The sequence below is a fragment of the Manacus vitellinus genome, unplaced genomic scaffold, assembly GCF_001715985.3.
Source record: "Manacus vitellinus isolate BGI_N305 unplaced genomic scaffold, ASM171598v3 scaffold_127_pilon, whole genome shotgun sequence".
In the NCBI taxonomy this organism is placed as follows: Eukaryota; Metazoa; Chordata; class Aves; order Passeriformes; family Pipridae; genus Manacus; species Manacus vitellinus.
The window spans coordinates 312,457-323,966 of NW_021938935.1; the positions used below are offsets into that span (position 1 = coordinate 312,457).

The 11,510-nt window shown below is 49.1% G+C and overlaps 1 protein-coding gene across 1 annotated transcript in view; it reads left to right on the forward strand.

The window, feature by feature from the left end:
• DAGLA (diacylglycerol lipase alpha) overlaps nt 1-11,510 on the forward strand; it is a 54,957-nt gene that overhangs the window by 35,262 nt on the left and 8,185 nt on the right. The window contains exons 14-20 of the mRNA XM_029965944.1: nt 2,608-2,688; nt 4,053-4,195; nt 5,381-5,449; nt 6,917-6,989; nt 8,755-8,951; nt 9,683-9,812; nt 10,233-10,414. Of these exons, the coding sequence (XP_029821804.1) occupies nt 2,608-2,688; nt 4,053-4,195; nt 5,381-5,449; nt 6,917-6,989; nt 8,755-8,951; nt 9,683-9,812; nt 10,233-10,414 (875 nt within the window). The remainder of the gene's footprint in view (nt 1-2,607; nt 2,689-4,052; nt 4,196-5,380; nt 5,450-6,916; nt 6,990-8,754; nt 8,952-9,682; nt 9,813-10,232; nt 10,415-11,510) is intronic.

Below are 11,510 nucleotides of genomic sequence, written 5' to 3' on the forward strand. Positions count from 1 at the left end.
CCCCCTCCCTTTTCACTCCCTCACTTTTCCTCTGGGTTTTCTCTCATCTTCCTCACAGTTTTTCCTCTGAGAACCAAAACCAAACGAAAGCCCCTCAATTTTTCTCATTATTTGCTTTTTTAATTACCAGCCCCCCAAATGGGCGCAATTACTTTAAAAAGGACATTCCAGAACTGCAGCAAGAGGGCTTTGAGGTGTTGAATAATCAGTGGGAACAGTTAAAATCTCTGGGAACAGTTAAAATCACTGGGTGTGTAATTAAAAACTCCATCCAATTAGTGACATCCAAACTGGAAAAGACATCCTGGAGACCCGGAATGAAATTCCTGGAGTCATCTAAATGACTTGGCCTTCCAACGACCTTCTCAGAATTTGCAGATTTGCAGTGAAACTCTGGGAATGTGTTTGGAGACAGGAATGTCCTCCAAGGATCCTGGCAGGACTGGCATCTGTGTAATTTGATGGATGCTCCCTGTCTGTGAGCAGCTCTGGGATAACTGAATCCATTTATTCCAGAGCTACCCTTTGCCCCCGTCTGGCAAAATAATGCCAAGTCTTTAAGCTGCTCAGGAATTTGGGAGCTTGCCAGGATGCAGGGGAATTGAGGGCTGGAAGGAACGGAGCAGTTGCTGGGGGTGCTGCTGGAGGAGAGGAGTTGTTGCCCGAGGTGGGATATTGAGCCTGGAATTGCTTGGGAGCCCCTCCTTCCTCCAGGGTGTGTCCTGAATGCCAAACCTCTTCCCTGGGCTTTGATGCTCTGCTTTAGGAACTGGAATCCTGGAATGGTTTGGGTGGGAAGGGACCTTAAAGATCCCATTCCAGCCCCTAGACTGGGTTATTCCCCTCTGAGGCTTTTCCCTCAAATCTCATCTATCCCAGAGCAGTTCCTCGCCTTTGGATGGCAAAGCAGTACAGGACATTCCCATCCCCTTTCCCTAAATCTCGGATCCATTTGGTTATTTATGTGTGAGGTTCCAAAATTAAGCCCAAATTGTTTAATTCCCTTGAAATTGAATCTGTTGCCTGGAGGATCTATGGATGCACATCCCTGGAATTGCCTAAGGACAGGTTGGACAAGGCTTGGAGCATCCTAGTCTAGTGCAAGGTGTCTCTGCCCATGGAACTGGATGAGTTTAAGGTCCATTCCAACCCAAAGCATCCTGGGATTCCATGAAATTTAGGAAACAGCCTCCATTTTGATGGAACTTTACAGTCTCATTCCATAATATTAAAATCACTGCCTCCATTAAAATCTAATTCCCAAAAATATGTCCTGAGGCTGACTAACACCAGGCACCACCAGGGATTTGGGTCATGCTTCCTAAAAATAGAATCCCAAATTCACCTTGGGAATTTAGATCAGTAGCCTGTTCCCTTCTCCTGAGGATTGGAAATGGAGACTCTTCTGGAAGATTTGGAGCTGCTGGGAATTGGGAGACAGGCACCAACCACCTTTTTGGTGGTCCCAGTGTCCCACATTCCCATTTCCGTGCTCATGGAGTCACCTCAGTGCTGCTCCTCCTCTCCAGCACCCAGGTGGGATTTGATGGGATTCGTGGTACTGAGGACTTGGAAAATTCCATGTTTTTTGAGCAGACAAATCCTGTGATATCCCTGAGATGGAGAGTGAACCCTCAATACCGTTCCCGTTGTATTTACACTGTTATTTAAGGGAAAACAGCCCAGGAGATGATTTTCCCAGATTTTTTTTCCCAGTCCAGGCAGTGTGAATTATTTGAGATCTGTAATTCCCAAATTAAGATTGATTATCTCTGTTTACCCTGGTTGGGGTTTGGTTTTTTTTTGGAATTCAGGCTTGCTTCCCACTGAGTTAAACTGTAGGAAAAGCATCACCTGGAATTCCAAACCAAATTCCAGTTGCTTGTTTGATACCTATGTTTGGAATTGGATCAGCTCTGTTTGGAATTTAATACACGGAGGGACAAAAGTCCTCAGCAGAGAGGAGGAATGGTGAGCCCCAGCCTGTGGTTTTTCCCATCTTCCTGCACTTTTGAACTTGTAAGGAATAAAATCCTTTAATAATTTATGATTAATGTCCTTTAGCAGCCAAATTGCCTTAATGCTGGTGACTGGAAAAGGCAGGAAGGAACTCTTCCTGTACAGGGAGCACTCCCACTTTTCCTCTTGGTGTTTGTATTGTTTTCTCTGTAAACTCGGGATAATTCACACTTGTATTCCCAAATTTAAATGGAAAAATCATTCACAGATTTAACTGGCAGAGGAAAATTTGGCAATTAAAACATGAATATTCAAGTTTATTTTCGTGTTCTTCCACAAATCCTGGGATCTGAAGTACCCAACACACAACCCTATTTAAGTTGTTTTTTGGGATGTTTTTCCCTCTAAATACACCCTGATCCCAGGAATAAGCCCTTGGAATAAGCCCTTGGAATTTAAGAACTCATTACTCCTGAACACCACGATCCAGAATTCCTCTTCTGGAATGTGGAGAGGACTCAGTTTTTCCTCCATCCCGACTGTGCCAAGGGACGCTCCGGAGCTTCCCCAGCTTTTGGCTGCTGGATGTTGGGATGGGGGCTGCCACACATCCGTTTGGATCCCACTGTGTCTTCCCACTTCCCGCAGGGAATGGTGCTCTCTGCCGAGTACATCAAGAAGAAGCTGGAGCAGGAAATGGTGCTTTCCCAAGCCTTCGGACGTGACCTGGTGAGTTCCAGTTTTCCTTCCAGACAGAGGATGAGAATTTCCTCTAAACCCGGTTTTTAAGGGAATTGCTGTGTCCTGAATGCCTCGTATTAATTTCTCAGCTCTCCCTTTAATTCCCATCCCTCTGGATTGCCAGCTCCCTCATGGAATCCTGGAATTTGGCGTTGTAAGGGACCCTAAAACTCCTTGAGTTCCACCTCCCCTGACATGGGAAGAGAAAATTCCATAAGATCAGGTTGCTCCTCGAGGCTTTTTTCTTTTGGAACCCCCAGCACCACAGAGCTCCTGATTATTCTCTCTTTCCTGAGACAGGCAGTCCCACGTGGGAATGCGGGACAGGGAACACTAAAACCGAGCCAAGGGGAACTAAAATCCCATCTCTGTGGAGGTTCTCTCCGGAATGCTGTCTCTGGGAGCACATTCCTGGCGGCAGGGAGCTATCAGAGATCCCAAGGGAGGCGTTGGGAAGTAGCTTACCTTGGTTTATGGGTTGGGAATAGCTGTGGAATGCTGCCTCGGGATGTTTGGTGGGTGGAGGGAGAGACACTCTGGCATCTGGCTTCATTCCTCTCTGCCTGGAAAGGGAATATTTGGTTTGTTCCCAGTAATCAGGAGGAATTTTTCCTGGCTTTAGGTACATAAATGCCATCCCAGCTCCCACCAAAGGTTCCTGTATCTCAGGATATTGTTTCTGACAGTTGCCAGCAACAGATATTCCAGGGAAAACTATCCAGGGAGGTGGAGAAACACTTTCTCCATGGATTTGGATATTATCAGGAAGCTGTGAGGTTTGAGGAAGGGCCAAAGGCTCCTGTCAAATCCCAAAGAAATCCCAAACAGCCGGTGTGCATTTCCTGTTTCTTCCCATCTTTTTTCTTCCAGGGAAGAGCCAGTAGGTCACACACATCAGATGTAGAATTCCAGAAGTGAGTGAATTCCAGCCTCCAGAGCCTGGAGTGACAAGGGGGAATGGCTTCCCACTGATAGAGGACGGGGTCAAATGGGATACTGGGAAGAAATCCTTCCCTATGGGGATGGTGAGGCCCTGGAATGGATTTCTCAGGGAAGCTGTGGCTGCCCCATCCCTGGAAGTGTCCAAGGCCAGGTGGGACAGGTCTTGGAGCAGCCTGGGATAGTGGAAGGTGTTGGGATTGGAACTAGATGAGCTTTAAGGTCCCTTCCCACTCAAACCATTCCAGGATTCCATGATGATTCCATGATCAGAACAAGGAGCTGTTCAACTGGAATCTGGAGCTTTTGTGTATAAGAACCACTCCAAAACCTGGGGAAAGGGAGAGATTTGGGGGATGAATGCCTGTTAATTTTCGGCATCAGGACCATTTCTTGTTGGTTTTGGTTTCCAGGGAAGAGGGACAAAACACTACGGCCTGATTGTGGTTGGCCATTCCCTGGGAGCCGGAACTGCTGCCATCCTGTCCTTCCTGCTGCGCCCCCAGTACCCCTCCCTGAAGTGCTTTGCCTATTCCCCCCCAGGTGGGCTGCTCAGGTAGGTCTTGGGATACAGGTGGGACTGGAGCTGGAGCACGGCCCGGTTGGGATCCTCTAAGGAGCAGTAGGAGGGACAGGCAGCCTGGATTTGCCGAGTGTTCCCTCTGTGGTGGAGTTTGGAATTCAGGGTAGGGTGGCAGGTGGCCGCTCTCCCAGATATTCCTGAGTTGTCTATGGCTCTCATTTTAATGGAAAATGCAAGTTGGATGCAATTTCCATACTCTTTGCCCAGTCCTGATCCAGTTGTTTGGATTCCTTTTCCAAAGAAACTTCACCTCGCTTTGGGATGTGATTTCTCCCATTCCAAAGCGATACCTAAAAAAGGGCACAGGGATTGTGCTTTTTGGGTGCTGGTTTCCCTCCCAAGGGGGGAATCCAGGGAGAGACTAATGGGGAATTCCTTCCATTGTAAACGGGAACAGACCTTCTGGTCACATTATTCCCAAACAGAACCATCCTATGGGATTGCTGGCAAGTGTAGGAAGGTCTTTCTAGTTGTCGTGGGGATCCTTGAAATCGGCTCTGTATTCTCCGAAGCTCCCTGTGGCAGTTCCTGCATCATATTCCAGGAGCAGCCAAGGGTTTTAAACCATCCTGCTGATGGATCTGGATGTTGGCATTCCTTGTTGTTGGCATTCCTGGTTTTCTGCAGCCACAGAGCTACAGAGGAGGATGGTCCATGGGAGTTTGTTTTGTGGCTTTTTGTTCAGAAATCCCACTTCCGGATCCCTTGGGAGCTCCTGACTCATGTTGTACCCAGGATCATCTCCGGGAAGCTCCACAGAGTGGGAATCTTAATTCCTTCCCTCTCAGTCCTCAGGTTGCTCTGGAAATTTGCCATCTGAGTTCTCCACAATATTCCAGTATTTCATTCCACAGTGTCTTTGTCAGGTAGCCTCAGGAGCATGGGATATCTTCTTCCTTGGCTGCCCTGCCATTCCCAAACTCTTGGAAAATGGCTGTGGGACATTGAGTTAAAGCACTTCCTTTCCCAGGTATATCCAGAGCCACGTGCAGGGGAGTGTTTGAGCCGTGGGATGTGGATATGAGGCTTTTCCTTCCCAAGGTGCAAATCCCAAAAGCCTGGAAGTAGCTTGGATCGGGGTTTTGTGCCCCTGGTTCTCTGCCACCGGCCTGGGAATGAAACACTGTTTGCTTCTTCCTGCTTCTGTTTCTCTTCCAGTGAGGATGCCATGGAGTATTCCAAGGAGTTTGTGACTGCAGTGGTGCTTGGGAAAGATCTGGTGCCCAGGCAAGTGGAGGAGTGTCCCAAATCCTTCATGAATGTTTGCTGTCCTGTCCCCAAATCATTCATTTCCTGTCAGAATCACGTGGATCATCTGTCTCCAGATTCCTCATTTACCTGTCCTTGTCTCGTTCCTCATTTATCTACCTGGTTCCTTGTGTTGTTCCTTATTTATCCTCCTGCTTCCCCTGTGTTTTCCCTGGGCACCTCTGTTGGTGCTTCACACACCTCTTTATAGGCAAATCCTTCCTGTGTGCCAGAAAAGTGGGAATATCCTGCCTCTGGAATCACTCACTGTGGTCCCTGGAGCATCAGTGTCATCTTCCTGGTTTCTTGTGTTATCTTGGATGTGCTGTCACCTCATGTTTGTCCCAAAATTCCTGTTCCATCTCATATCTCCGACCCAGCTCATTCCTTGGCATCTCTCACCTTCCTCATCCCGTGGGATATGTTCTGCTGAGCAGGGATTTGGGCCGGGACAGACAACCTGGCATTTCCCTGGACATGACCTGCTCCATCCCGGAATTTCCTCAGTGGTGTCACTCAGCTCCGAGACACCTCCCCGAGTCACCTGTTCCGTGTCATCCTTCCCTGGCATCTGGGATTCCGCTGTCAGCCCCCTGTTCCCTGAGCTCTCTCCCCTCCGTGTTCCCTTCTCTGCTCCCGTTTACTGTCCCCATGGTTCTCAAGACCCCTCTCCCCCATTCCTGCTCCAGGCTGATGCCACAGCCCACCTTGGAAACCTGCACTGCTTTTCCCCTGCTCCCAATTCCAGCCGTAGTCCACTCTGGGTTTTTCCATTCCAGATTCCAATCTGGTCTGCATTTCCCTCCATTCCAGATCCCAGGCCCAGTCCAGTCTGGGTTTTTCCTTTCCAAATTCCTACCCCAGTCCAAGTTCCCCCCATTCTGGATCCTGGTCCTGATCCGGTCTGGATTCTCCCTGTTCCAGATCTGGAGCCTAATTCAGTCCAGGTTTCCCCTCATTCCAGATCCTGGTCTGAATCCAGTCTGGATTTTTCCCTCATTCCCAGTTCTGACTGTGATCTGGTCCAGATTTTCCCCCATTCCAGATTCCAGCCCCAGTCTTTCCCCCATTCTGGATTCTGGGCCTGATCCAGTCTGGGTTTTCCCCATTCCAGATTCCGGGCATTATCCAGTCCAGGTTTTCCCCCATTCCAAGTTTCACCGTGATTCAGTCCGGGTTTTCCCCCATTCCCAATTCCAGCACTAATCCAGTCCGGGTTTTCCCCCATTCCAGATCCCAGCCCTGGTCCAGCCTGGGTTTTCCCTCATCCCCGATTCCAACCCTGATCCCGTATCCTTGTGGTATCCCTTTGAATGTGATTCCTTGTTCTTCTGTGCCCACGTGTCCTCCCCATCCCATTCCCTGCCTGGGTGTTCCAAACACGTCTCCCTCTTTTCCATAACCCCATCTGCCTGTTTTCCTTACTCCCACTTTCCTCTCTTCCAGGATTGGGCTCTCCCAGCTGGAGGGGTTCCGCCGGCAGCTCCTGGATGTTCTCCAAAGAAGCACCAAACCAAAGGTGAGAGGGAAGAGGGACAAACCCCTGGAAGTGTCTCTGGGCAAGTATAGGGAATTGCAGTGGCAGGAAGGGCAGGTTTCCTCCAGGTGTCCTTGGGATCACTCTTTAGGGAACTCCAGGAATGACGGGAAGAGAAGCCAGGAGAGCTCCGTGGGCTGGTTCCCAGTCAGGTGTTCCAAGTTCACCGTCACAGATCCCAAATAACCGAGCAGGGAATTTTCTGTCCAAGCCTGTTTTGGTGTCTGTGTTCCCAGTGTGGATTTTTTCAGCCGGGAAAAAGCTGGGAACAGACTGGAATTGTCTGTTTATGGGCATGGCTGGGTGACGCTGAGATAAGGAGTCTGGTCATGTTTTGGACATGGGAAATGTGGGAATTGTCCCTTCCCAGTCTCCACCATTACACCAAGATAGGAAAAAACTGTAAAACATGAAGATTTTTGGGGATAAAACATCACAGAAATTACCTGAGCTTGTATTTATTTCTGTTGTTAAATTCTAATTTTTGTGGTCTAGCTTCAGGTTCTTGGAGAATTCTTCATGATTTTTGAGGGGGTTTTGTGGATTTTAGGGGGTTTTTGGTGGTTTTTTCCTGTTTTTTTAGGGTTGTTTTCTGGTGGGTTTTAGATTTTTTTTTTGTTTTGGTGTTTTCTTAAGGATTTTTTTGGGGTGAGTTCTTAAGTTTTTTAGTGTTTTTTTCTGGTGCTTTTTAGGACTTTGTTTTTTTAAGGTCTTTGGTGGGTTTTAAGGTGGGTTTTTAAGGGTTTTTTGGTGATTTCCTAGGAGTCTTTTGTGCTTTCTGTTGCGTTTTTTAGGGGATTTGGTGGGGTTTTGTGGGTTTTTTAGGGCTTTTTTTGGGTGGTTTGTGGGGGGTTGTGTTTTTTAAGTTTTTGGGGGGGTTTTTTAGGGTTTTTTTTGGTGAGTTTCTAAGTTTTTTAGGGGGATTTGGTGGGGTTTTGGTAGTTTTTTTAGGGAGGTTTTGTGGGTTTTTAGGGGGGGTTGGTGCTTTTTTAGGGTTTTTTATGGGTGGTTTTTTTTTTTTTTTGTTGGGGGTTTGGTGGGGTTTTAGGGGGGGTTTTTTAGTGGTTTTTAAGGGTTTTTTGGTGGATTTGGGGAGTTTTTAGTGCCTAAAGTCCTAAACAACATTTTAACCTGCATTGTTTAATCTCATCCTTGGTTTTGTCCATTAAAAATTGCTTCCTTTATCCTGGAGAATACCAATTTATCAGTTGAGGGACATCAATCCTATAGATCCTTGACTATCTAAGGAAAAACAAGGAGAGACAGGATGTTGGCTTAAAATTGGGGAAGGAAAACCAACTTTGCAGAAACATCAGGATCATTTCTGTCTCCAGCTTCCTCATTTCCCTGGCCTTGTGTTGTTCCATATTTATCCTCCTGCTTCCCCGTGTTATTCCTCATTTATCCTCCTGCTTCCCCGTGTTATTCCTCATTTATCCTCCTGCTTCCCCGTGTTATTCCTCATTTATCCTCCTGCTTCCCCGTGTTTTCCCTGGGCATCTCTGTTGGTGTTTCCCACACCTTTTTATAGGCAATTTCCTCCTACGTGACAGAGAACAGGGACTATCCCACCTCTGGAATTGCGCTCCCTGGCACAGGGCTATCCCCGGCTCCTATTTCCTGGAATCAGAGCCCCAAACCCGGGATTTGTGCCCTTTGTCCCGCTTGAACCTCCCGAATCCCGCGAGGTGACCGTGCTTTTCCCGTGCTCTTTTCCCTCCTCGCCGCTCCTGCTCCTCTCCCTCAGTGGCGGATCATCGTGGGGGCCACCAAGTGCATTCCCAAGTCGGAGCTTCCCGAGGAGCCGGAGGAGAGCTCGGTGCCGAGCCAGCGGCTGTGGGCTCACCCCAGCGACCTGACCATCGCGCTGTCGGCCAGCACGCCCCTCTACCCGCCCGGCCGCATCATCCATGTTGTGCACAACCACCCTGCCGAGCAGTGCTGGTGAGTCCCACCATTCCCGGCAGGAAAAGTACCTGGAGATGAGAATTAAGGTGTTGTTTTTTTTTTTCCCTGCCGTCTAGAACGGTTTAGGTTGGAATGGGAGCGTAAAGGTCCATGGGGGGGGCCCCCTGCTGCTGCTCCAGGGTGCTCCGAGCCGGCCTCAGACACTTCCCGGGATGGGGCAGCCACAGCTTCCCAGGGAAATCCATTCCAGGGCCTCAGCACCCTCACGGGGAAGAGTTTCTTCCCAGCATCCCGTGTAAACCAGCACATGGAGTCCTGGAATGGTTTGGGATGGAAGGGACTTAAGGATCATTTAATCCACGGCAGGGGCACCTTCTGCTGCTCCAGGTTGCTCCAAGCTGGCCTGGAGCACCTCCAGGGATGGGACAGCTGCAGCTTCCCTGGGAAATCCGTTCCAGGGCCTCACCTCCCTCACAGGGAAGGATTTCTTCCCAGTGTCCCACCTAAACCCACCTTCTGGCACTGGGAAGCCATTCCCCCTTGTCCTGTCCCTCCGGGCCCTTCTCCAAATTCCCTCTCCAGCTCTCTGGGAGCCCCTTCAGGCACTGGGATGTCATTCCCTGTTGGATAATGCAGATTCTGGAGCAACACGTGCTTCAACATCTCCTCCCTCTGTTTTTCCCGCTGTTGCTTTTTCTCCCTCTCCAACCAAAACATTTCCCTGTTCTTTCATCCCATTTTCCCCTTTGTTTGGATCCCTTTTCCAGCTGCTGCGAGCAGGAGGATCCCACTTATTTCGCCATCTGGGGGGACAACAAGGCCTTCAACGAGGTGATCATCTCCCCGGCCATGCTCCACGAACACCTTCCCTACGTGGTCATGGAAGGGCTCAACAAGGTAAGGGAATTGGGATCCCGAACATCCACACGGGATAGTCACTCCTTGCCCTGGAATGCTGGAGGTTTAAATGCACGAGGCTGTTTGTTTTGGGGAAGAGGAGGAAAAGTGCTGATGCTCCAGGTCAGTCGGGCACGGGATGCTGGAGCTGGATGTGGTGAGGTCTGGGAATGGAATTCCCAGAGTTCCCAGTCCTGTTTCCAAACGTCACGTCGGAATAACGGGAGGTTGGGGGGTGGTTGGTTCATTCCAGGAGGTGCCCACTGGATGAGTCCGGGTGACATCCGGGGATATGTCAGGATTGATCCATCTAATCCTTCGTCTCCAGACCTTTCCTCGTGCTTCCAGGTGACTTTGGGAAGAAAGAGGCAAATCCAACTCCCAGTAAATCCCTGCTGTTCCTCTCCTTGCCTTGGACAGGTCTTGGAAAACTACAACAAGGGGAAAACTGCTTTGCTTTCCGCAGCCAAGGTGATGGTGAGTCCGACGGAAGTGGATCTCACTCCAGAGCTGATATTCCAGAGCCAGCCCTTGCCCAGCGGCCCTTCCATTCAGGTGGGAACCGGAACCATCCCAGCGGACAGGAGGAACAGCAGCACCAAGTAAGGATGGATTTTGGCAGGAATGTTGGCTCTGGGTGTGGATCCTCTCCCTCTTGGAGCGCTGTGATCCGTGTTTGTGGATAGATCCAAGGGATGCCTTTGTGGGACTTGTGTCAGGGAGAAAAGATCCTTTGTGTCCCTCAGGAATCTGAGTGGAGCAAGGTCAGGAGAACACACAAGGTGTGGAAGAAACCTCCTTTGCTCCTTGTCCAGGCAAATCTGGTTTTCCCAAGGTGAAACTTCCAGCCAAATTTGGTGATTTTCCAAAGCTTAGCACAACATATACATTTAAAGCTGCTTCACGCTGGGATTTATGGAATATCACAAACAGGATCACGTTGGGAACATGGATATAAGTGAGGGGAAAGCAGTTGGTGTCCTGTTTGGGAAGGATAAGAGCAGGAAATCCAGCAGAAAACAGGGAAGAGCCATATTCCAAGTGCTGAAGGTGTTCCCAAATCTGGACTAGCAGGGAAAACAGGGAAAATGAAGGAAGGGAGACGGTTTGCATCCAGAGGTAGCTGTGAGTGGAACCAGGAGATGGAACTGTGTGGGTGGGAAGGGATAATTCCTTGACAAGGGAAGCACTTCCATGGGGTTTTCAGGGAGTGCTGTGGGGTGAGGGATTTCTGCATAAGTGTGAGGTCATAGGAGGGAGATTTAAATTCAGAGGGAAGATAAGGCAGCAGATAACGTGGAAAAATGGGAATATTCTTGTCACAGGGAGTGAATGGTCAGAGGCAGTGAAAGAGAGCTTGGAAGCAGAACACAGCCAGGATGGAACAGGGATTGTCACAGGTTTTTGAGGGCTACAGTAAGACTGGGAAGATGGTGTTTAATTCCAGGTTAGAACCATCTTAGTGTGTCAGATTTCCTCTTTTGGGATTCTTGGAATCTCTTCCTAAATCACTGTTACTCCACTGAAGCTGCAAAGGGATCAGATATTGCCTTACCTCATGAAGCATTCCCTGTATATCCCTCATGAAGCATTCCCTGTATATCCCTCATGAAGCATTCCCTGTATATCCCTCATGAAGCATTCCCTGTATATCCCTCATGAAGCATTCCCTGTATATCCCTCATGAAGCATTCCCTG